A 24,595-nucleotide genomic window follows, 5' to 3' on the forward strand; every position below is an offset into this window, starting at 1 on the left:
TTTTTTAAATATAAAATAGAAATTAATTACAACCTAATTACCTTTAGAAAATCTTTGTGTCTAGATGCTATTCTATCTGGTTCCACTATCACGAATATGTGTGATACACCTCTAAAGGACAGCATGAGTATTTAATCAATAATGAGTCTGTTACTGTAAAATTATTATGCCCACGTGATGCTCTGAAAAGCTTACAACCCCCCCCCCCCACAAAAAAAAATGTATGTATGTTTAAAAAGATTAAACATACCAGCACAAAAATGTCTCCATGTTTAAACAACCCAAGGGCTTTGAAAGGTATAATGCTGCCATCTCCTGGACAAAGTATTTGTTGCAATGGGAAAAAGGTTCCCAAAATGTTAGAAATTAAATTTAAATTCAATTTAAGATAGCTGGATTCACAAATTGGTTTTCTTTTCAAACTGCTGTAGTTATAATAATTGTTGTTGTTATATTTATGTACATTTATTTTTACGGATGTATGGCTCATAGCTCTCGTAAAACAGAAAATACATCCATTAGTCAGTTATTATTATCACAGTTGTTACAGTTTCCTTTGTTGTTTTTGTTGCTGTGTTGCGGTTGTTTTTTAAGCAGATTTGATAATGAGGTGAGTTTATACTGTGCCGATATTTTGACATCTTGGTACAGAAAGCTTTACATGAATAATTATCATATCAGTTAATTACCAATACAGAGAAACCAAATGCTGCGTGCGTAATGGCAAACAAAGAGGACAGATTTATGTGCAATATATCCCTGCTTCAAAATACCTGCATTTGCCGCATTGCTCCTTTAAATCAGTGACCACCTGCTCCTCTGGCGTCAGCATCATCCGCAGGCGGCACGATGGCGATCGATACTGCCGTAAAATGTTCAAAGTGGGATATTTTGGGAAAAGCTCGACATGCACAGGGAGAGAAAGGCGATCAGCGGGCGGACTGGCTCGACGAGAGACGAGCATGAAACCTGATATGAAATGTAACGTCCAGGTAGGAATATTTCTGTCTGCTTAACGCTTAAAGATGTGTTGCTTCGTTGCTCAGACGGGGATTTGATGTGTATAATGTACCCGAGATTTTTGCACTGACTTGTTGTCCTCTCATGGTGATGCAGACAGGTTGAAGAAGAGACAGCAGCCTGAGACTGACAGAGAAACACACTCATGCGGAAACGGGAGAAAACACTGTAGAAACAAAGAGAGAGGCCTGTTTGAATGCATCTCATCAGACTGTTTTGCAACATTTCTCCCTGTTTGTGCCGTCACACCAGTCTCTTATCACCTATTCAATCAGTCCTTGAGCATCACCACAGGAAATAAGCAGCCAGGAGCCCCCTGCAAGGCAAGTCTGCTCATTATTTTCTTGATAGAATTTGCACCTCAAAATTGTGAAAAATTTAAGTGTATTAAAGTTCAAATTATAAAGCTTTTTATTGCAGAGTAATTTAGTTTCATTGTCATGTAAGCTATGATCCCTGCGTTTCTTATTTGCTACCTCAAGCCTTTGTTCTCACTTTTGTTTTTTTTCCTCTTTAAGTTTTTTCACCTGCATTGGACTTTGCTTTACCAATTAGACCAAAAGGACAATGACATGAAAGTACACCACAATACCTTTATAAATTACAGCTGAATTCTGTGAAGTCTTAAAAATGTCCAAGGTTGAAAACAGACCTGTGACACAGAGCACTAGCCTATGGACTGGCAGCAGCACCATGCTGTGGCCTGAAAGGGCTTTTATGGAGTGGAGTCACCAGAGGGATCATCTGCTTTTACCTGTTTGGGTGAACCATCATACACTGTTGTGACCCTTTATTGGTCTTGTTGTCTCCCAGCTCTTAAGCATCAGTCCACCTGCGAGGACCACATCTGAGACCCGAATGCCACAATGACCACAACACATCGTTAAAGCTTGCACTGTCCCACCACCAGGACCAGGAGGTGGAAACCATAGCAACAGACGTGTCCTGTGTGTGTGTGTGTGAAGACGGCTGTCTGTTGTATCAAGGTTGCATCAGAGTCTGAGGCATTACCCGACAATGAGCTTCTGGTAAGTCGACAGAAGACAGGCAACTGTACCACAGGTGTGTACTAATGCTTGTGTAAATCTATTCATGTGTGAAACATTACACATACTGTGTGTGTGTGCGTGTGTGTGTGTGTTTGTATATGCATCCATGTGAATCTGTACAGCTCAGCTGTTAATCATCAACCTCAAGCCAGTGAGCAGATCGTCTCTGCCCTGTGTGACTGCATCTCTCGATATGGGGTGTCTGTGTGTTGATCCCTCAGCTTATATAACTCCATCAGCATCATGGGGACGTCATTCCTCCTCTCACTGTTTCAAAATTTGAAATTATCACTGAGTAATAGATCACAGAGCAGCTGAACTCCTCCGGTTATCTAATGAGACACAATGAGTCTGTGGTTATGCTGCGTTTACGAGACAGGCAGCACAATAATGTAATGCACTGCTGATTCACATCCTTTAAAATCATGGATCACACATCTTGTCAGATATCATGTTTTATGTATTTTGACTGTTGGTTAACAAGTTTTTTGTTCTATTGCAGTATTTTTGAAAATGCCCTAGGTGGATGTTCTTGTCTTTCCGTCTCAGATGTTGCCATGTAAGACCAACTGCTGGAAGAACAATAACCACAGGTGTACGGTCTTATGAGCTCATATCCCCTGAGTGTAGCTGCTATGGCTTTCTGTAATGAAAGCCTGCTGGAGGAGTGTGACTTCATGGGGCCGGACAAAGCAGAAGAAGCAGCAGAAAGTCTCTCATCAGAAGGTGTGACTCCTGTTGTATCAGTCACTCTGCGTGTGACCCTGGCAGCCATAATGATCTTCATGATTACTATTGGTTTCCTTGGCAACGCGATCGTGTGTCTGATTGTTTACCAGAAGCCTGCTATGCGTTCTGCCATCAATCTCCTCCTCGCCACGCTGGCCTTTTCAGACATAATGCTCTCTTTGCTCTGCATGCCTTTCACTGCTGTCACTGTGGCCACTGCTGACTGGAGCTTTGGGAGTGGGTTCTGTCGAGCGTCCATCATGCTGTACTGGCTGTTCGTACTGGAGGGGGTTTCCATACTCCTCATCATCAGCGTGGACCGTTTCCTCATCATTGTGCAGCGGCAGGACAAGTTAACACCTCACAGAGCTAAACTTTTGATTGCGGGCTCATGGGTGCTGAGTCTGTGTGTGTCTCTGCCGTCTGTAGTCGGCTGGAGGACGGGTGCAGCAGGTATTGGGGGCGCCTGGGCGCCACAGTGTGTGCTGGGATACAGTGATTCTCTGGCAGACCGTGGATACACAGTGCTTCTGGCAGTAGCAGTATTCTTTGTGCCATTTGCTGTCATGCTGTACTCTTACATGTGCATCCTCAACACAGTGCGTCGCAACACCCTGCGCATCCACAACCACACCAGTGAGCATTCCTGCCTGCCAGCCCTCAACCAAGTCAGCAAAATGAGACTCACCGGGCTGCAGCGACCCCCTCAGATCAAGGTGGACATGAGCTTCAAGACCCGAGCCTTCACGACCATCCTCATCCTTTTCGTCGGCTTCTCCGTGTGCTGGTTGCCACACACAGTGGTCAGCTTGCTGGCCGTGTTCAGCCGGCAGTTCTACTACAGCTCCGTCTTCTACCCGGTCAGCATAGGCGCTTTATGGCTCAGCTACCTGAAGACGGTCTTCAACCCTGTCATCTACTGCTGGAGGATCAGAAAGTTCAGGGAGGCCTGTCAGGAGTTCATTCCCAAGAGCTGCAGACTGTGTCCCAGAGTACCGGGCAGAAGCCGCCGTAGAGTGAGGCCCAGCAACATCTACGTGTGCAGCGAGACTCAGTCAGCTGTGTGAAACAGAGAGGACCAGATGTAGAAACCAGCAGCTGTGGACACTGCTATTTTTAACTCTTACTTTTCCCCATAATAATCAATCATATGCTACTGAAGTTCACTTTAAAAGAATACAGAGTTTGTTGACAAAATAATCATGCCACGAGAATGAGCTTTCAATCTCGATTTTTATGCCAAAGTGGGTGAGAAGTCGTATAGAAATGAAGATTTAAACACTGACAAATGGGTGGCTTCATCTGCTGAGAAAGGTCACAATCCAAAGCTTCACAGCTGTTACTGAATGGACTTTGTGGTGAGATTATTTTGAAAGAACTTTCGGTCTCAATATATACTGGTTGGTTTAAATTCATGGCCTTTATGGGTTGTGAAACTCACTGCCATACAAACAGTGTCATGTCCTCTTCTGTCAGTTTACTTCTCTGCTTCATTATTTGTCCCTTAGTGTTTCATCATTGACATTCTGTTTCTTCAGACTGTGGACTTTCAGTCTTTTTGAGTAGTAGTGATGATAATAACTCTGTTGTTGGTTATGAGTTTCACAAAGTTAATGTTATTAATGTTAAGTGATGTTCTCAGAGGATAATCGGTGAGCTTACAGATTTTAATGAACTTTGTGCTGAAACACAACCTTGTGTGAGATTAAACTGTTATTTTAAACCACGAGTGTGTTAACAAAAACAAGTGTGTCAGTTGTGGAGCTGTGAATGTTTACTTGATTGTATTGATGTGTCATAAACGACCAAACCAGGTGAATAAAAATAGTTTATAAAAGAGGCTGCATTGATGTACTGGAGCGCTCAGATGAAAAACATGTCCTTGCTCGCTGCTTTTAAACTGTACATAAACCAAAGTTGCTGGGATACTACAAACACGTATGTGAGCGGGTATGTATGTACTTCACTGAAGACAACACAGACAGCAGTTTCTCTATTGAATTCAATCAGCTTAGGTAACCACACCGGATGCCTGTACAAAAACAGTAATTCCTTTTTTCCTCAAGGGACGATTATGCTGCATGAACAAATGAAGTGAATGTACTGCGTGTTGCATTTTAAATATAAGACATTTTTGTGCAAATGCTATAAAGCTGGAGGCACATTGTTGGTAACCGTGGCAGCCTAACAGAGGATGTACTGCTGTACAGCACAAAACAGGAAGATGGTGCTGTTCTTTTATTGCAAATCGAGTTAGCTCCATTTCCTGGAATCCTCAGACTCATTATCAGACTGAATAACCACTTTGTTTCACTCCATCCATTTATTCATCTGTTTGAATGACGGCCAGAGATGCTGACATTAAGAATGTGGGGTGGAGGGGAAACGTGGTCTCAGTTTATGTGTGTGATGATTTACCAAATTTATTCAGTTAATGGCTGCTGGTAGCTCTGATCGATTTAATCAGTTAATGTGCTGTGTATTTTGCCAATACACTGAATCAAAATGCCCATCAAAACTTAAAAAAGCCCACAGATTGTCAGACCAACAGATTTGGAAAAGACAAAGAAAAGGATAAAATTCTGCCAGCTTAGAGGCGTGAAAATGACCACATTTTGAATTTTTGCACGAAAAATTAACCAATGGATTCGCCCAATAGTCTACTGATTTGATTTTTTTTTTGTCGGTCAGCTTATCCAAAAATTTGCTATTAATGGGTTTGACCTCAAACTTTCTTTCCTGATTCAGGGAAGAAAAAAAAAGTCATTACTACTCACTACTTTCTACTTTCTATGACAACAAGTGCGTGATCTCTCTATCTTAATTAAGATCTCATGTTTGCTTCTACATGACATGACCGTCCTAACTCAATTACATGTCTTAGAGCTGGACTGTCTAGGTCATTTCAGTGCAAAGATGTCAAGAGAAGGGACTTTTTTTCACTCTGATCGGAGGCTGAGAGGGATGCAGATCCAGTTTATTTGCCAGAAGTACTTCTGTGCTGCTTATGTTTAATACAACACTTTCATGTTTTGGAGCCCCCAGTTGACTAAAGGTCTGCAGTCCCCTCGTTAATTACTAATTACTACGCTGGTGTTCTGACTGAATACACTTTCTCATTCATCTGATAAAACTTCTGCTGTGATGAATAATGTAGATATTTACATGAGGGGACATCACCCACCAACAGACCAATGTTTAAATAAGCATGTGGCTGACAACAGGATCTTCCTGCAATTATATAATGATTTTAACCTTTCCGCTGAGCATGTCTTCTTTTCGTGATGTTTGCAGTTTGCCATCTCATTCCTGGTGAAAAATAAATCACAATGGATAATTTTGAAATATATAAACGTCCAGGTATCTTCAGTGAACGTGACGAAAGACATGCCGCACGGTTGTTTTGACGCGGTGCATGTCGGGAATAGCTAAGCAGCATCAAATATGGCGACTTCCACGGCACAAGATGGAAAGGTTGCTGGTATCTCAGATGTGGATATTTTACTGCACCCTGAGCTGTTGTCTCAAGAGTTTATGCAGCTCATTTTAAAGGAGGTAAGTTAATGTTTAAAGAGAAATAGGAAAATGAAAGTTTAATGTGGGGTTAGCGGAGGAAGGATACCATAATGTTAGCAGAACTGCTAACAGTCAGCATAGCAGTCTGTCTATATTGGTTGCTTGATTAGCGGCGGTTTTCTTACCATCAGATGTTCACTGACTGTCATACTGTCGGGCAGTGTGAGCTAAAACTTCTTTCTGTCTGAATCAGAAACACGTCAGTACCAAAGACTGTGAGACTCGGGATCGGCTAACAGAGCTTTACCTCCGACATGTCATCCCGCTGCCGCAGAGGACTTTACCCAACAGCCGCTGGGGCAAGAGGATGGAGCAGAGCCGAGGGAGGCAGGCACCGGCCGGTCACAGGTCAGACAGGTGACGACACTGGAAGCTTTGATGGGCACTTAGTTTGCCTCTGTGTCACCTGACTTGAGCTTTTTTTATACAACCGGCCTGAGGATTATACTGAGGACTAACGTGGAGCTCATTTTGAACTATTTTCTATAGAGCTGCAACTAATGATTATTTTCATTATGGATTATTCTGCTAATGAAATATCATATTTTATATGCTGTTCATGTGTTCTGTGTGCAGAAATCTTACATTATCTCCTGCAGGTGTAAGCACATTTATAACTATGTGCTCAAGGATCTCTTTGTGGTTGCAGTGATTCACAATTTCTGAGAAACATGTTTCACTGACTGCTCTCTTTTACTGTATGTTGCCCCTGACTGCTGATTCGTCAGTCCTCCTGAATGGCCTGCAGGGCCATAAGTTATCAATAATTACTTCAGTTTGCCCCCAGACATACATAATTAGCATAATTACTAACTAAAGTTGTATTTCACATATTTCACATTTCCCTCTGAAATGTGGTGGAGTAGAACTATATAGTGGTGTAAAGTTTATTGCTGTGACAATAAAATCTTGTGCCAGCACAAAGTAATGCTTCTCTCTGGGCACCTGCTCAAAATAGAACAGTTACTACCAACATGATTTTGAACAACTGATTAATTTTGTCTTTCATCTTTGGTTATTTCCAGTTCCAGTAACGACCACAATAGGAAAAGGCCCTTAATTGTGTTTGATGGCAGTACCTCTCAATCTGGCCAGCTAAAAGTAAAGAAACCAGAGGGAACCATTCTGTCAACGGGAATCACTGACAGATTAAAACCTCCCCCTGCAACAAACCTGTCCAACCCCATCCGGAGGCTGTCTGGAAACACATCTTCATCCTCGTCCTCATCCATTCATCGTAGCACCGACACAAACCTCAAACGAGAAGCAAACAGCTCGGTACGAACGTTCTCTCACTTCAGTTACATGGAAATTTACTGCGTAATTGTAGTTGGGAAAACATGTCAGGGAAATGCTGAAACAGTGCAGGTGTTTCTTTGATATGCAATACATTGAAAAGGTACAATCGTATAAATGAAAATGAAAACATGGCGCCAAAATTTTAGCTGCTGTGCATATCTTTGCAAATTGGAAATTATGAGCTGGTTATGAATAATACATGAGGTTTTGTCAGCAGAACAGCCTGGAACATAATTATTAAATTTAGGTTTTTAGCAACTTTTTGAGTTGAGAAAAACATGTAGAAGATCGGCTTGATTAGTTTAAACTGATCTCCTACATGTTTTTAACCGATTAGTAGGTGATGGACTTTATAATTCCTGTCAGCTCAAAGCATGTGAATGTTTCTGCTCATTTGAGCTTAAGTTCTGATGAAAGTTGTGTTATGAATTTTCAAAGTTTTAAGCTTCAGACACTTGCTGTGGCACCACCATCAGGGCTATTAGTCCATAATGCCCAGAAAAAATGTTTTTTGTAAGAAAAACTGGAATTGGTCACACACTGTCTTTCAGTTTCAACGAACTGACAACAGAGATGGAATCATGTGGGAACAGCCTAAACTGTCAGAAAGAAAAATAGTGGAATTGTAGTTTAGAGCTTTTCAGTCTGTGGGAAACCAAAAACTAAAGATAACATATGATTTTGACTCCACAAAATGAATTGATCAGCAACACATTGCTGCAGATTTGATGTTGCACTGACCCCTTTTTGTAATACGATGTTTGTCTTCCATCTCTTCAGAATGCAGTGACATCTCCAGAGGTGAAGAAAAAGATCCAGCATGTGACGTGGCCCTGACCCCTGACCTTTGTTTACTCAGGTTCTAATGCACGGACCACTCCACCAAATGTTGTTGCCCTCTGCTTATGCTCTCCTCATCATAGTCATATCCCAAATTGTGTAATAAACCAGCATGTGAACAATTTTACCTGCTCCGGTCTGAGAGCTGACAGGATGGGGTGGTGCTTCGAAGATTTTCCTTATCTTCAAGTCACAAGCCTCCTCGTTGCTTTCCACAACCTCAAGTGCCCTTAGCGTCAGTGATCCGAAACTCTTCTCAAGTCCCGCACATGGAGACCTTCTTGATGACAAAACAAGCAATGGTGACTATTGTTTTCTGAAATAACATATAAGGAATTCATGGTTGTTGATATGCTTTTAGAAGACCTCCGGTGCTGGTTTACAATTGTGAGTCCGGATTTAGTTTAAAGTGTTGTGACTGGTACTTTTGAAACAGCTTACACAGACTCTCAGAGATTGTTACTGTCGAAATGATGGAGATATCTATGAGGCACTATGAACGTGATGTGAGGCAAAAAATATTGAATAAAAAAAAGCAGTTTTTCTCTGTAGTACTTTTAAAATGGTGAACTCAGTTCCCTCGATGTTTGGCTTTTTTCAAACCGCGGTACTGTTTCAGAAATTGTTCAGGGTTTTTAAATATCACTGCAGTGTTGTATAACCACAGTCTGTGGGTACAGCAGCTGAAGAGCCATTTTGACACAGAAATCAGATATTTGAATATCATCTTTTAATTATTTATGCAAAAGAAAGGAACAAGAACTTAATCAAGAATGTTGTCTTTTTGAAATATGTTTATTTGGAATTATAGATTAATTTACTGTCTTTGAAATGGCTGTAGATAGAGTTCATCAAAAACACACAGGAACAAGTTTCACAAAAATCTTTTAAATCCATGGTTAAATCCACTGTCTGTTTTTTTTTTAAATGAATTTTCTCAATACAATAAAGCATCGATGTTGATTTAGTTATAGTAGAAACATCAGCAGTTTTGTGACTCTTGTTTGATATGCTGTATCAAACAAATCTAATAATGTGGTTAAAAAAAAATAAAATGGGAAATCTTAAGTCCTGTTCAGGTCTTAGACTCACCAGTAAGTTTTCTATTAACTTTGTGTGGTTTCATGCACATACATTATGAAAGTAAGGACACAATTTTAATATATTTAACTAGTAATAGCAGAACTCATTTACAAAACCTCTCCTAATTACAGCATCCATCTAATCCATGCATAAAGCGCTGATTATTATTACACTTCAAAGCATATTGTCTTCATTAATAATGTATATTTATTTCAAGATGCTTCATATAGTAATTATATGCAAGCATGTTGTTTTATAAGCAAATGTCTTTACATTCATGCCAGCAATTATTTTCTTAGTAACGACTTTCACAGACGTTAAACTTTCTAAATTCAAATAACACTGTTAGTAGTTTGTATTTCATGGCATACAACAATGTACATTCATAGTAATGCTAGATAGTAAAGATGCTGTGCTCTTCATTGTATCTCTGTTGTTTCTCTGTCATCACATGGTCATCCAATCAGATCTATTGATCATTCCTCAGACAGAATTAGATGTCCTTGCCACACTCTGGGCACAGGATGTCATCACGTTCAGTCAGGAAGCCACGACCAACCAGGGACACGGAGCACTTCTTACAGTTGAAGCAGTCATTGTGCCACTGGCGCTCCTCAAAAGAAATGTACTTGCTGCCTCCAAGGCCTGCAAGTGACCAACAAGTCCAAGTCAAACACACTGAGAACCATTTTTATAAACAATCCTTTTTACTTTCAGGGAGACCAATAAATTGCTAAATTACGATTACCGCTAATGGGGGTTGTGCAGGAGGCGCACTTCTTGGCATACAGATTGCAAAAGCAGTTGAGACAATAGGCAAAGTCGTCTCTAGAGGTAAACCTCTGGCCAGACAGCTGCTGCTTGCAGCTAGTGCACAGGAAGCAGTCCTTGTGCCAGGGCTGGTCATGGTAGGTCACCCCACCAGTAGTGATGGGCTGATAGGACAGAACAAGAGTGACATGTTGTCACACATAAGAAAGTGCTACTTTGCAAATCACTTACACTGAGAGTTTGTAGAATTAGGACAGCAGAAACAGGTGTCCTACCTTCTTGCAGTGCACACACTGCATAGCAAATTGCTTCTCATAACAGGGCACACAGTAGTTGTGGTTGTCCTTAGGGATGAAGCTCTTGGTGCCAATGGGCTGCTGGCATCTCTGGCAGGTGAAGCAGGTCTCATGCCAGCTGTTCCCCTTGTGCTCCATCTTCCTGGAGCCTTTAGAGAAACATAAAGGGCCCCAAAATCAAAATACATAATGCATAATCTTACCTGTAGTTTTATTTATCTATCAAGATTACTTTGGTGTGAGTTGCAGAGTTTTTGGAGGTATCAGCTGTAGAGATTTCTGCTTTCTCTCAAATATAATGGAACTGGATGTCATGTCACATCATTTCTAGTGGTCAAAATGCCAAAAAAGCTAGCCTTACAGCTCTGTCAGAGACGGTGGCAATACTGTTCACATCCTGCCCTGTCAAGACCATGAGCCTCTCGTCCATGAGTAGATGCACATTTCCTTCTACATACTGGTACAGTGTAGTTCAGTGGAATGAAAATAGTTTGTACATGAAACTGCTCACAACAAGGTCTTTGGGTTGATCTTGAATCATCGCATCAAGATTTCTGGGATGAGGCGTTGTTGAGTTTTTAAAATTAATTTTTTTGCTACTTTGAGCAGTGCTGTCTAGTTCCATTGTATTTACAAGAATGCAGACATCTCCACAATTGACATCTCCAAACTTCTGCACCTCACACCAAAACAATCTAAACATACACATAATATATATTTACTCATCACATCACTTCAAATGCAATGGCAGACTAGAAGCATTTCTGATGTTGGAGACTGAATGGTTCACCAACTGAACTAAAACAAATACAGTTTGAAATTCATTGTCATACTTCAATAACATGTACTGCAATATTTTGGTTGGTGAAGCATGAGAAAGTTGAGCGACAATAGAGCAGTTTATGTGTTGGTTTTGACTTAATTTAAATTTGTTGCTCTCTTTGTTGCTTCCTGCCTACCTGGCATGATTGTTTTCTTGCACTCGTGGCACTTCGAGGAGTACTCATTGGAGTAGCACTCAGTGCAGAGGAGCTGTTCATCCTTGGTGGAGAAGGGCTTGTCCACCAGTGAGCGCTTGCACTGGAAGCACTTGAAACAGTCTTCATGCCAGTGACGGTCCTTGTAGGACAGATCCTGCAGGATTGGCAGATAGGCAGTTAGAGCTTGGCCAGCTTAGAGATTAGATTAGAGTTCAAGACAGCAACACACAGAAGAAGCATGATATATCTCATATGTGCAAGTTTTTGTGACATCACTTACCCTGGAGTTGCAGCCAATGGGCTTCTTGCACTCCTCGCAGGTGTTGGAGTACAGGCTCTCATAACATTTCACACAGTAGGGATTCTCCTCTCTCAGAACATACTTCTTCCCAAACAGGGACTCCTTACAGTAGTGGCAGTCGTAGCGCTCGGTCATTTTGACCCAGGGTGACTCACCTGAGAGAGAGGAAAAGACAAAGAGACAGAGAAAGAGAGAAGAGACAAAGTATTCTGTCAAAGGCATCTTCAAACAGCAACTGTAGACTTCCACACCAGATTAATTTCACATATGAACCAGCTTTAGTGGCATCATCAATTAGATTTTTCATATTGTATTTCCTAAACAGTTTTACGTTTGGTGCACAGTTTTGTTTCATTGTAAAAACATCTTTGCAATTACATTGATGCTCAGCAAAGAGCAATTTCTTAGAGATCATAAATTCCAAGAAACAAAGGACAGCATCAAGATCTTTCACATTGCTTGATTTTTCCATGTTGCATTTTTGCACTTTCATCTCTCTCCCATCTCTCAGCAGTCCTTCATTTTGTTCTTGGTGTCAGAAGTAGGAGGTGACAGATGAGGAGGGTATAAATAACTCCTATCAGTCCTGCTTAGAGACAGTCAACCCTTGCCCCACTGCATACCAACGCTCACCATGCCTCTGTACACTGACCCATCCATCACCTCACGTCCAGCTGTCGGCACCAGAGCACAGTATCCCTTGTCATCATGCATATGTGTACGTGAGTGAGCGTGTGCGTCAGTGTATAAGTGGGTTTGAATGGCACTCGTAATAATGGCCACTCACAATCTGCAGCTGTTTGTGGTCTGCCTGTTGATCCCTCTGGTTATCCCATCTGTGCTTAAATACTCTTTAGTCTCTGTCCACCAGGGTCAGTGTAGGCTGTATGTTTGAGTGTGTGCATGTATGTCTTTGTGGGTGGTGATATGAGAAAAAAATGTGAAGATATAGTTGTCCAGTGTCTCAGTATATATACAGCTGCTCATACCAGCCCATGCTTTTTGTTTGACACTCACACACCTACTATTCATGCAGCTGTATATCCACTGATTCCTCAGCAAAGCTTTGACCACATACATTTCCCTCTAACCGTTGTGTGTTTGCTTTTCTTAATTTTGCTGTTTTCTCAGCACTTTCCCCGGTTCATTTATTTGTGATGGCCATGTGTTCCCATGTCAGCCTCAAATGTCCAACATCTGAGATTTGCAAATGATTTGTGATGTTCCTGACATTCAAGAGGTTAGTATCTTTTATCTGACTGGAGCTGAGACGTTTAATCTGCCTGTCCTTTCTGCTCTGAGTTATTCTCAACCCCTCCCACATTCCCTCATTGTCTGTCGCTCCCACCATGACTCACCTAGCTTATGTAAGGATTTATCTGACTCCTAAAAATAAAAAAAGGATAATCTGAACTGCCACAAATAAAACCTTCAGCTTTTCAGACATGTCAGACAGCTGTTTCCCTGCTTCTGGGGTCTCTTTGATGCAAATCATAGGGGAATCACATCCCCTGAGCCAAACTGAGCTGCAGCCAGTTGGATGGTACAAGTTTGACCACCGTGCAGTCTGGTCTATCCCCAGAAAGTTCGAGTACACTTTCACCTAGACATTCAACTCCCTGTGCATTTTGTTTGGGTTGTTTTGTTTAAATTTGGAGTTATTTTCTGGTTTTAAATTCCAGTTTTCAGTCAAGTTGAAAAAGAAATTCTATCATCATCAATTCAAGTGTCTTATACGGCTTAAAAAATCCTACAATCTACTCTTTATTCATAATTTCAGAAAGGTGCATAAGACTGTCTTTAAAAATGATATCCAACCATCTAAAGAAATGCAAACCATGAAGGTGAACTTTCTCTGACAATGAGACCTCTGAACAGCTTTCTTACATCCATTTTCTACTCTTCTAAAGCAACAGTGCTGCAGAGATTCTTTGGTCAATTAAAGTATAAATAACAGACACTAATAATACCGTTGTTACGTGGAAAATGGAATTAAATACCAAATTAGATTAAGCTCTAAACAGAGAATTTTCCTGATAAATACTGACTTACAGTCCACACTGAAAGTTAACGCAATTTAAATACAAGTTGGTAGTGAAAATGATCTTGAACCCTCTTCCAACTTAAAATTTGCAAGCTACTATACTGTTCTATACACTATGTATATGAATCATAGTATAGTGCATAGTATGTTCATATACTATGTATAAAGAACAGCATACAGCCTATGTATCTATGTACTATGTAGAAATCTTTTCTTTGCAACTTTGAAAAGTTGCTGAAAAGTTGTTGTATCGTAGTTGTTGTATTGTACTATCAGATCAACTCCATCACACCAAAATGTTGTAAAACTGCACAAAAAGACCAGACCTGTTTACAGAAATGGAAGTCACTACTGTGTAATAACAAGTGAGGAGCAGACACCTTTATCAACACAACTTTGCTGAAGGGAAGTGTGAGCTTGATGAGAAAGGTGGAAAGAAACATGGAAATGAGCACTGGATTGCCATAGAAAATAGATAATAAAATTATTTAACAAAAGGGGGAAGTCAGGCCCTGTCTCTGACTCAGAAGAACAGAAATTGGGGAGAGTGAAGAGGTGGTTAAATAATGAAGGTACTGTGCAGGGAGAAAGACAGAGAACATGAGCAGGCAGGTGGGGACGCAGGGAGGAGGAGCACAGAGGCCAGCTGTGTCCAGGAGAATGGAAGACATGGTGAATGAAGACCAGTGAAAGGACGAATGTGTGGAAAGATGGACGGGTGAACAGATGGATAGTGGAGCAGCTGAACAGAATCAGGTCTTACCTTCCTATCTGAGGAGTGTGTGCCTGTGCGGAGTCTGGGGCAGACTGAGACAGGAGGATGCGACTGAGTTGTAGTTTGATTGCATTACTCCACCCATCAGGGGCTAATTGAACGTGGGGGAGTGGCAACTGGGGCGGGAGGGAGGGGGGTAGCCAGGGGGAAGGGAAATCTTTTTTGAGTTGATCTATAAATACAGTGGCGCTTCACAGAGATAACCCCAAGGCCCCCTTCCACTTGCTCATTCAGTCACCAGCAAGACCGTGTGGCCTTTTAAGGTCGCTCAGTTGTTCACTCTCTCACATACACACCCAGTGATTCACTCACTCACTTCAATTTTAGTTCATCCTTCTAATATTTTTGTTTCTGCCCATAACAGCCTTATCATATCATCCCTCCCTCATTCTTCTCAACTGCTGTTTTCTTTACATCACCAGTATCTGTGTTTATTATAATCATAATGAGCACATACACACACACACACACAATCTACACAATCACACATGCACTGTTACATAATGCCAAAATGTTCCTATGGACTTTGATGTATAATGGAAAGGATACCAAGCGTCAAAAGTCAAAGGCTGTTGTCCTGTGAGATTTGTCCCTATATGTGTCCCATCTGTCTCTACCTCCCATTTCTCCACACAGGAGAAAATGCATTCAATCCCAGACCTCCCACGTGATGGCTACAGTATCCAGACCTGGTAATGACAGACACCTACATAGTTTCTAAGAAAATTGTAGCACTATTTTCTGCAACCCCACACTCTCCTGTTTATAGTGTTACACCACCCTCCATCCGCCCCATGCTCTCCACAGTTCTCTCTCTCTCTGTCTCTCTGTATGAAACAGGTTTTCCTGACCTGCTGGTCCCTGGACACTCTCCAATGAGAAAATGCATCACTAGATTTAAGGGATCTATTCATAGACCTGCAAGAGACTGGTGCATCATTAAGTGTTGTGCTTGTGCTATGTGTATGCATGCATTTATGTTTGCATCTTTCTTTTTTGGGACACTAGTGGCATGCCTACTGGTTGGTCTACCAATTTGGACCAGTAAGTAATTCGTTTGAAGCTTTGTACATTTTATGTTGTCAGACATTTTACATACAGACAAAGAATCCTTATACACTTTGGTGGTCCCAAGTGGTTCACATTTGTGGTTTTTAGTCAACTTGCTTCAGCAGCTGGTCTATGAATTGTCATGAAATTTGCCATATGAACTTGATATTTTTAGTGCCATCGAGTCAAAAATTTTAATTTGTCCAATTAGCTACTACTACTACTGGGTCCAAATACCTGCAAAACTACTGACATTCCCATCAATTTTAGCTGTACTTGTGTTTTTGGCACTAATAATATACTAAAGAGCATGTTAGCATGCTAACATGCAAAGCTAAGATAATGAACATGGTATACATGCAAAATATCAGCATGTTAATATTATCATTGTGAGTGTTTCAGTCTGTTTACATTCAGATTTAGATCCAAGCACCTCCCACCTTAAGAACAGTCTGCTAGTGTGGCTGTTGTACTAAAAATATCAAATAAAATGAAAACAGCACCAGGGATTTTTTAGTTTCTCTAGATAGATGGTCAGTGCTCTTGTGAATGCTACTCTAAACATGTTTGAAGGGTCAGCTGGGACAACAAGAAACCGTGTTGTTCGGAATAGTAAGCAAAACTGAAGTCAGATGACAGCAGTCAGAACATCAAGTACAAGACTGGGAAAAGATTTGATTTGATTATTCCACCTAACAGAAGTGGAACCTTTTTGTTCAGTGTAGGCCTACTACCCGTCATATTGCTAATGTATACATTAAACACATTACAATAATACATAAGTGATAAGTGTTTAAGCCAGACAATCATTTCAGTTCACTGAACTTCAGACTTAATACCTCAAGGCCCAGTCTGTTTTTTGCCCAACCAAAGCTTTGCCCAGGACTGCCCTAGCATGCCCTCAGCCCTGTGTTCAGCAGGCACACAGACACAGTTATCCCTCCCCCACTCTGTGCTCAGGACTCAGTTGTTAAGGCCAGGGGATAAAGGTGCAGCTGTTTCGGCACTGCAAAGCTATCGTGATGCTAAAGCCTGGTGCTTACTTCTTCTGCAAATACAGCCATGTGGAAAGGTCAAGCCAGGCAGACCATATCGTCACTAGCGGACTGTTAATCATTAATGTCACAACAACCAATTGGACTGGAATTTCTCTGGGTCATCCAAGATCCAATATCATCTTCACTTCACTACAAACTGTCAAACAGATTGAAATGGATCTCAACCACTGATTCTAATAGCCAGACGTGCAGTGTCAGAAAGAAGGTCTCAAATGGGCAATTAGAACTGATGAAGAGGGACAGAATCATTTTGGGTTCCTACTGTGGGAATGGATTGTATACTTGCAGCTTAGCCAGTGTACAACAGAAATTTATACAAATTAAAATTAAGACCACCATAGCTCTGATTTGATGTTGAAAACTCAAAGTAATTTCCCAAAATTAATAGTTTGGCATTATCGGAAATACTCTTATTGAGACAAAAATGGATGAAAATTTAGTTACCATGTAATGTCCATTCAAAATAAGGCTACAGCGAGCAGCCAGTTAGCTTAGCTTAGCACAAAGGGGGAGGGAGACACCCTGCATCTGTCTAATGGTAAAATATCCACTTACTTATACCTGTGCAATAATCAATTAATGACTTTTAAATAGCTTTTGTTTTGTAATTGTGCTAAGCTAAGTTAACAAGCCGCTGGCTATAGTTATATATTAAATGCATTCTTGGCAAGAAGTATATATAACAAGTATATTTATCAAGATGTGGATTATTGCTTTAACAATCCACATTCTATAATGTCATCTGATGCATAATAAAAAATAATGGATCGCATAGCCTTCATAGTGTATACTATATATCAACATTAGAGACACTATACCACATAAATATACAGAATACACACACACACACACACATATATATATATATATACACACATACATACATATAGCTAGTATTTCTCTTGCCAACTGGACAGTCTAGTTACTAGCAAATCATTTTAATTAAATAAAATACGGTGAAGCACTGGCTTGTGTTGCTGTTGTGAAGTGTCCTGAGACCGGGCTGAGGGCATGGCTGTAAAAATACCGCCTGCCATCTACAGTCTTACAATCCCTCCACCCTGATCACAAGACTAGATCACAAGATAGGAGCAAAATTTTGTTTTGCTTAGGCTGAAATTGTTTCTTCATCTGACTCCAACAACTTTGTTCAAATAATTTGGTGAGCAATTTTTTTTTCAGTATGACTTCTGAAAATCACATTATAAAGTCAAAAGGATATCAGCATGTGACGTGTTTTATACATTCCTGCAACTGCCCAAACAAATTAAGTGAAATTTATGAAAGAGATTACGCTATGTTAAAAGTTGTAATCACTTGCTAAATGGGGATCATGTGGTACATGGCTCATGTGACCGTAATGACTCACATGATGGCATTGACCCTCAGGACTACGCCCAAGGTGACATCCCCACTAGATGTTAAATTCCTGGAAATTCCTCCCCATCAGTCTTAGAACTGAAGAAGCCTTTTCGATGAGAGATGAAACGTCTTCAACAATCTAAAAGATATCCGGCACTTGGACGACGATGACCCAGATGACTGAGAACCTACATCAATATATGGAAGAAAGTTATTCAGAATTAGTCATTTTAAAATGAATTTGTCCCACTCAAAGTACACTGTGGGGCCTCAGTCTATCACAAAACCAAGAACAAACTGTTAAAAACTACGAGTAGTTAAAGTACATTACAGGTACATTAAAGTAGTTTTGTTGCTTTGTACTCTGGCAGTGAATTTACCACAATGATTAAAAGTCTCCTGTACTCATTTTCACTCAGCAGTGATGCATGCCTATAGTGTATGGCACAGCAAATCTTCAGTAATTTAGCTTGCTGTTGTCTTTCCAGACTGCTAAATCCCTGCAGAGATGGATTGGAGCAGTAACCAAACACTTGCTGATTGTCCTTTCCCTTTGTTCCTGTTGCCTTTTACATATACCATACACTCACACAAACAGTCAGCCTGATACCACCACATACAGAGTAGCTAAGAATCTTCTCTTGAATCACCTGGATGTTGCTGTGCCAGATTTCTGCCATTGATATGGAGAGTCTTAAAATGTCCTGCAGAAAGGTGTGTGTGTATGTGGTTGTGGCGGTGGGGAGGTTACAGGTTACTGCCATGAGAGGGTACTGCAATCTCATCTGACCTCACTAATCTAGACAACAACTGAGCCCCTCCGTCTCTGGCTGTGTTTATCTCGGTAATTCTGGCAAAGCAACTGCAGCTGTCATCTGGCAACTCTGGCAGCTAGTACCAAGCCCCATGTCCCAGAATACAGATCCAAAAGATCTGGGGGCTCATAGAGAGTTGAGTTGATGTTTATATGGCAGCCGGAGGCCAATAGTCCCCACCTGTTAATGCTGTTAGGCTTTTAGTCAATTGGCCATCCTGGTATAGACCTCTATCCATGGCAGACAATTTGACACAAACTACAGATACAATTAGTCAATTAACCTATTAACCCATATCAATTAATTAAGACCTAATGTAACAAGCTGGTAGATTGTGTGAGGACCTAAAAGTAAGATGCAAAGGCAGAACAGGTAGCAACAAAATAGGTTAATTTGGTCCTAAATCCCAAAAAAGATCAAAAACAGTAGGCAATACGCAAAGACAAATATACTTAAAAAGTGAGCAGACAGGCTTTTTGGCTGTAGTTTCATAATAAATAAACAGACATGAAGGTGGTATCATCTTGTCATCTAACATTATCCATCCATTTTCCATGTTTGGGTTGCAGCAAAAACAGGCTAAGAAAAGTATTCCAGACATTCCTCTACCCAGCAACATTTTCCAGCTCCTCTTGAGGCATACAGAGGGGTTCTCAGCCAGATGAGATATTTAATCCCTCCAGCAAGTTCTTGTGATACCCTAATTCTCCATTGTTGCCCACAAGAGCACTGAAGCCTTGCAGTGCAACTATAGAGTCGCTAGGTAGAACCTTTTACAAGATGTCACCCAAAGACTCCAAGGAGGCTGGGTACTCTGAGCTGCTGTCTCTGCATCTGTTTGTGTATTTATGTCCATAACTATTCTGCAGCATGTTGTATGAGTGTGTTGTCAGTTAGATAAATTAGAAGATTAAGATGGAAGATGCTTCTAATATTTTAAGCTAAATATAACTTCCATGAAAAAATGTTATTTATTGCAGTGTTTTGTTGTATTAGACTGCATTAGTCTTAGCAAGCTGCACAAATTAGATTTAATCAATTGATTCAATCATGTCTCTGAGTATTAATAACTCATATTAAAAAACGACGACAACAACAGCAAAAACCCCTCACATATAGATGTATTTCATCATACAGATCTTCTACATTTAATGTGATTCACATTTCACTGGATCTGAAGGCCATAGGATAGCAAACATAGCACAGGAGCCACTGGTTCATCATGTACATCATCACTTCCTGTCTGGTGGACTTGAAAGACGGGTGCCTCTCTGCCAAAATAAACATCTAGTTTCACCGACGTTGTAACTGTAGCTCTGCTCAGCTGCAGGGTTCCCAGCAGTCACTCAGTGGGGTGATTTCATGTGGCTGGCGAACATACGAGGGGTTTGGATCTAAAATGGAAGACATCCTGATTATAGCAGTGGCAGATAACGTGTTGACAAGTGTTACTCAGCCTCGATTAATAAGCCAAGCTCTCGTCGGACTTAAGAAAGGACGGGTATGAAAGACTCAGTTACAGATCACCAAATACCTGATAATGTTATGTTAAATGAAGTTCAGACATAAACTCTAACAATACCAGGTTTAGGTCTGCTAATGGAAGCTGAACATGCATCTCAGCTCTTTCCAGTTATCCATAACTCAGCTGTATTACAACACGTGGACTTTTAACTGACAGACTGACCATGTGCTTGTACTTGTTTGTCTAATTGCTTCCTAATCAAATTTATTTGTTGAATGAGTGTGGGATGATGTGTGTGTGTGTGTGGGGGGGGGGGGTTCACCAGCGGGTTGGTCACTTTAACATCCTGACCCTAAAGTAATGATCCAGTAAATGTTTGTATGTGTGACTGTGCACTAACAAGGACTGAGAGGATTTTTGCCTGGGTGCCCCCTGGTGACAGGAAACTCAACACCTCGAGAATCGATATCTATACAAAAAAATTGTTCTTAACATTTTATTTTAAGTTTCACACCCTTTCACACCCAAAACCTCAGCTGAATTAAAAACAAAAAAACCCAACAAAACAACAACCTAGGTGCACATTTCATTAACTCTCTTTCGAGTGTAGGGATTGAGTTTAGACGCTTGGGGGCGCTGTGGAACAAGGAACGAGTAACTGAATTTAGATGGGTGTTCGTGTCCTTTCTGAACTGTTAAATGGATGAATTTCACACAGAGATATTAGTGAAAATGGGAGGTTGTGGCGATTTTATTTGTCGATTCCTGACTTCAGCTTTTATCTCTTCTATAATGACTTGTTACTTTATATATTAGATTTGAAAGATAAAATGTCATGATAAAAACTGATGGAAAAAAAAAGCAAAAATAACAAAATAAATACTTTTACATATTACTCTCACTAATTGTACTGTCTAAATTCTAAATTCTAAGTGTCTCTTACATTCTACCATTTCTCACCAATGTGTTAGCATTTGAATTTATGACAAACTCGAACAATAAAAACAAGGAGGTTAAAGATATTAATGCATTTTGCGTAATGACAAGAAACTACATGTCAGCTTCAATAGACTGCTTTCCTGAGTCAACACTCACAGTCATGATTCAGCACATCATGTGTCAACATTCATATTGACCAGAATAGGAAAAAACAGAACTCACTCGTTTACATTTACATTTACTGTTTGCATGTAAGCAGTGACTAACCGTCACTAGCTGAAGGCTCAAGGTTTACTCATCCAACACTCATCTTTTCAAGGCACATGTTCTACAGTGTTTTTCAGCATTGCATATCACTGCATATGAGAACAAGGAGGAGACTCAAGGCTGATCCCACTCATGCTACATATAATTTCTCTCTCACCTTTATGTTTAACATATTTTCATTATTCAAGGGTGTTATTTAAAATTACTGTCTGCATGTGATCTGGACAAAGTTGTTTTTGTATTGCATTGTCACATTTGCTGTACGAAACAACACTCTCCAACAGCTGTATTTATATATTGTGCACATTACAAAGTGTTTAAAAGCTGTATTTGCATTTTTCATGTTGACGTATAAGCTCATATATTATTCTAGTTTATTTCCCTTAATTGTTCTGTGCACTTATTTATTACTTACTTTCCATGCCTGGGAACAATGAAATTGATCTTATCTGAATATGGCCTCAGGATTATAAAATGTCAGATGGAGTATCAAGTTGAAACCAGCCTATTTTCTGTAGACCAATAAAACTTGTTGGTCATACAGTATGTCAGATGTGCCTGATCTTCAGTGGAATATTTTGATCTATAGAATTTCAACAGTATTGCTTTTCAGTGCAAATGTCATTCTAAGTACGGATAAAATTAACTGTCTCCATATAAATTCACAGTGTGTCGCTGTATTAAGCAGTGTTGAATTCATGAATAAGGTCTGAGGAGGCAGCACCCTGCCTCCATTATGAGTTCACAAGACTCCTAAATAAAATCAGCTGCATTATAAAAATGAGAATAACACTGGATAACGAATGCAGCCTAAAGCAAACTTCCCGCTGTCATTTGTGAGAGGAGATATAGTCCCCCGGAGTTCGTTCCTTTTCCTCTGGCGTTGTCCTGTACGAGTCCCGGCGCTAGTGACGTCACCAACGGGACCGGCGATCAAGCTGACTGAAGACGACTGGATTACACCGGAAAACAAGTTGTGTTCCTCCAAAATTAAAGTTTGTCTTTCTTTCTTTCTCACATTGTACATAGAAAACAATATAAGCTTTTTGTTATAAGGCCTGTGTGTTATTGGATTATCTATGTAGTTATAAGACTGATGCATTGGTTACACCTTTTTCTGTTGTATCTTAAAAACCAAATTTGAATGAATGACTGAGGCCTACTTTACTAATGGATTAAACTAACCAACAATATAAGATCCACAGTGACTGCTTCAGCACTATAATACTGTTTATACATGAATGCACCTGCAATTATAATCCAACAATATAAAATATAATGGCATAACACTAAAAGGGGCAGTTCTTGCAGGAAAACTTATCTTCAACTGTTTTTTAAATTAATGCTAGCCTTATTTATATTCTATTTTCACCATGTTTTATGTGTTTTATTTGTCTGTTTTACAGTTTAATTTTATTACTGTAGGCCTACTAATTAACTATTATATCGTTATAGAGCGCTTTTATTTTCTGGACTATTTGATTGTGGTGGTAAGGACTTTGCAACGTTTTTTTGAATAAATAAAGTTTAATATCATTGTTAACATTATTCTGCCTGCATAGTGTTTGCAATTATGATACTTTAAGTACATTTTGCTGATAATACGTATGCCTGCTGCCCAAATGCTGTTTTATTTTGAAACTTGATAACGGAAGTCGATTATTCATGCGGAATATCTTGAGTGATCGATGTGGAGGCAGTGAGCCTGCGACAGAAAAACAAGCGAGGATAGGTCGAGCGGTACATGCTCAGTCCATGTTTTAAAAGAAAGAAAAATTGTGAAACCCAAAGGAAATGTGGATTTAAACACTATTTTTGTCGCTTCTACGCGGGCTTAGTTACTTATTGTTTGGCACGGAGGGGTCCTCGTTTCGGCGTGTTGAGTGTGTCGCTGTTTGCCCATTCTCACTGGAGTGAACACTAAGGTAAGCCTGTAACCACTAATGAACTGTGTAAGTTGGTGCAGTTGGACGGGCCACTCTGCCCACCAGAGCGCTGCTTAAACGTTTCAATTTGTTTTAGTGTCTCCACTTATTTTTGCTCCAAAAACAGTGGTGAAAGTTAGGACTTAAAAAGGTACCTGACTCGTCTCACTTTGTAGATTTGACGCTGGGTCTTTGTCCACTCGGATGTGGTTTAACTAGACATTGTGCTAGAACCTCGGCGTACCTTGCATTTGTTCATGTTACCATTAAATAGCAAACTCTGCGTGCCTTATCTTTTCACTCTCAAAACCAAAACAGATAATTAAAAATTAACCTCGTACCTACACGTTATCATATACTCGGGGACACTTCTTAAAGGCCTGTGAAAGAGGGCTGCTATAGCTATCCCCAAGCAGGTCTTCACACATCTCTGTTCTCCAAGACATCTGTTTTAACCTGACTCATTTTCTACATGTATCTCCTTCATTTACTTATGTTCAAAGCACATTTCGTCATTGATCATTACTGTACTGCCTTGCGTAAGTTATGTCAGAGCCTCTGTTAGAAACGTAGTAGATTACACAACAATAAGCCACATTTGCCAAAACACCATGTATTGGCGAGTGGTGCCACATGCTGGGCTTGTCAGTGTTTCTAGTGGCTCATCATGGTAACTACACCACGTATCCTTACCATCAATGCCAACGGGTGAGGGGATGCATTGTCGTTTTTGCTTCTCTTTGTGTGGTAATTGCATGTGAATTGTTGAAAAATTCAGATTTTTTTTTTTTGATGACGTGGAGATAAAGTTTTACCTGGGTGCAGTCTTGGCAGTGTAATAATTGAGGTTATTTTAAGGTACAGGCAGCAGGTACACTTTTCACGGCACACCTATTCTGCTGACACACCCTCTTGTACACTGTGGTAAGACAGAGTCAAGGTTCGTTCAGT

The 24,595-nt window shown here is 40.3% G+C and overlaps 4 protein-coding genes across 8 annotated transcripts in view; 3 read left to right on the forward strand and 1 right to left on the reverse strand.

The window, feature by feature from the left end:
* Window positions 1-1,833: 1,833 nt before the first annotated feature.
* Window positions 1,834-4,768, forward strand: gpr45 (G protein-coupled receptor 45). Of its 4 annotated transcripts, none has more exons than XM_046404546.1 (2): window positions 1,834-2,082; window positions 2,572-4,768. In XM_046404546.1, exon 2 carries the CDS (start codon window positions 2,675-2,677, stop codon window positions 3,863-3,865), a length of 1,191 nt encoding a protein of 396 aa, XP_046260502.1. In that variant the 5' UTR covers window positions 1,834-2,082; window positions 2,572-2,674; the 3' UTR covers window positions 3,866-4,768. The 4 variants fall into 4 exon arrangements, with proteins under 4 accessions (XP_046260502.1, XP_046260504.1, XP_046260501.1 ...); XM_046404548.1 differs by having other exon boundaries at window positions 2,619-4,768; XM_046404545.1 differs by having other exon boundaries at window positions 1,834-2,048.
* A 1,428-nt stretch (window positions 4,769-6,196) lies between these two features.
* On the forward strand, window positions 6,197-9,594 carry c11h2orf49 (chromosome 11 C2orf49 homolog). Of its 2 annotated transcripts, none has more exons than XM_046404551.1 (4): window positions 6,197-6,353; window positions 6,568-6,731; window positions 7,400-7,652; window positions 8,454-9,594. In XM_046404551.1, the coding sequence occupies exons 1-4, from the start codon at window positions 6,243-6,245 to the stop codon at window positions 8,508-8,510; spliced, it is 585 nt and encodes a 194-aa protein (XP_046260507.1). In that variant the 5' UTR covers window positions 6,197-6,242; the 3' UTR covers window positions 8,511-9,594. The 2 variants fall into 2 exon arrangements, with proteins under 2 accessions (XP_046260507.1, XP_046260508.1); XM_046404552.1 differs by having other exon boundaries at window positions 6,568-6,722.
* fhl2a (four and a half LIM domains 2a) lies at window positions 9,548-14,876 on the reverse strand. Its single transcript, XM_046404549.1, has 6 exons — window positions 14,752-14,876; window positions 11,924-12,099; window positions 11,623-11,797; window positions 10,643-10,812; window positions 10,345-10,531; window positions 9,548-10,241 (listed from the first exon to the last, which is right to left on the reverse strand). The coding sequence occupies exons 2-6, from the start codon at window positions 12,077-12,079 to the stop codon at window positions 10,090-10,092; spliced, it is 840 nt and encodes a 279-aa protein (XP_046260505.1). The 5' UTR covers window positions 12,080-12,099; window positions 14,752-14,876; the 3' UTR covers window positions 9,548-10,089.
* Window positions 14,877-23,384: 8,508 nt separating this feature from the next.
* nck2a (NCK adaptor protein 2a) overlaps window positions 23,385-24,595 on the forward strand; it is a 34,478-nt gene continuing 33,267 nt past the window's right edge. Inside the window, exon 1 of the mRNA XM_046405141.1 lies at window positions 23,385-23,644. The gene's annotated coding sequence lies outside the window, so the exon portion shown is untranslated. The remainder of the gene's footprint in view (window positions 23,645-24,595) is intronic.

Source organism: Scatophagus argus, chromosome 11, assembly GCF_020382885.2.
Source record: "Scatophagus argus isolate fScaArg1 chromosome 11, fScaArg1.pri, whole genome shotgun sequence".
NCBI lineage: Eukaryota > Metazoa > Chordata > Actinopteri > Scatophagidae > Scatophagus > Scatophagus argus.

Excerpts from the sequence above, each read along its gene's own strand:
- gpr45 (XM_046404546.1), top strand. The coding sequence starts at position 2,675 with ATGAGCTCATATCCCCTGAGTGTAGCTGCTATGGCTTTCTGTAATGAA.
- c11h2orf49 (XM_046404551.1), top strand. The coding sequence starts at position 6,243 with ATGGCGACTTCCACGGCACAAGATGGAAAGGTTGCTGGTATCTCAGAT. Across the intron at positions 6,354-6,567 it reads TGCAGCTCATTTTAAAGGAG|AAACACGTCAGTACCAAAGA; the intron begins GTAAGTTAATGT and ends TGTCTGAATCAG. Across the intron at positions 7,653-8,453 it reads AACGAGAAGCAAACAGCTCG|AATGCAGTGACATCTCCAGA; the intron begins GTACGAACGTTC and ends CCATCTCTTCAG.
- fhl2a (XM_046404549.1), bottom strand. The coding sequence starts at position 12,079 with ATGACCGAGCGCTACGACTGCCACTACTGTAAGGAGTCCCTGTTTGGG. Across the intron at positions 10,813-11,622 it reads CAAGAAAACAATCATGCCAG|GCTCCAGGAAGATGGAGCAC; the intron begins GTAGGCAGGAAG and ends GTTTCTCTAAAG. Across the intron at positions 10,242-10,344 it reads CTGCACAACCCCCATTAGCG|GCCTTGGAGGCAGCAAGTAC; the intron begins GTAATCGTAATT and ends GGTCACTTGCAG.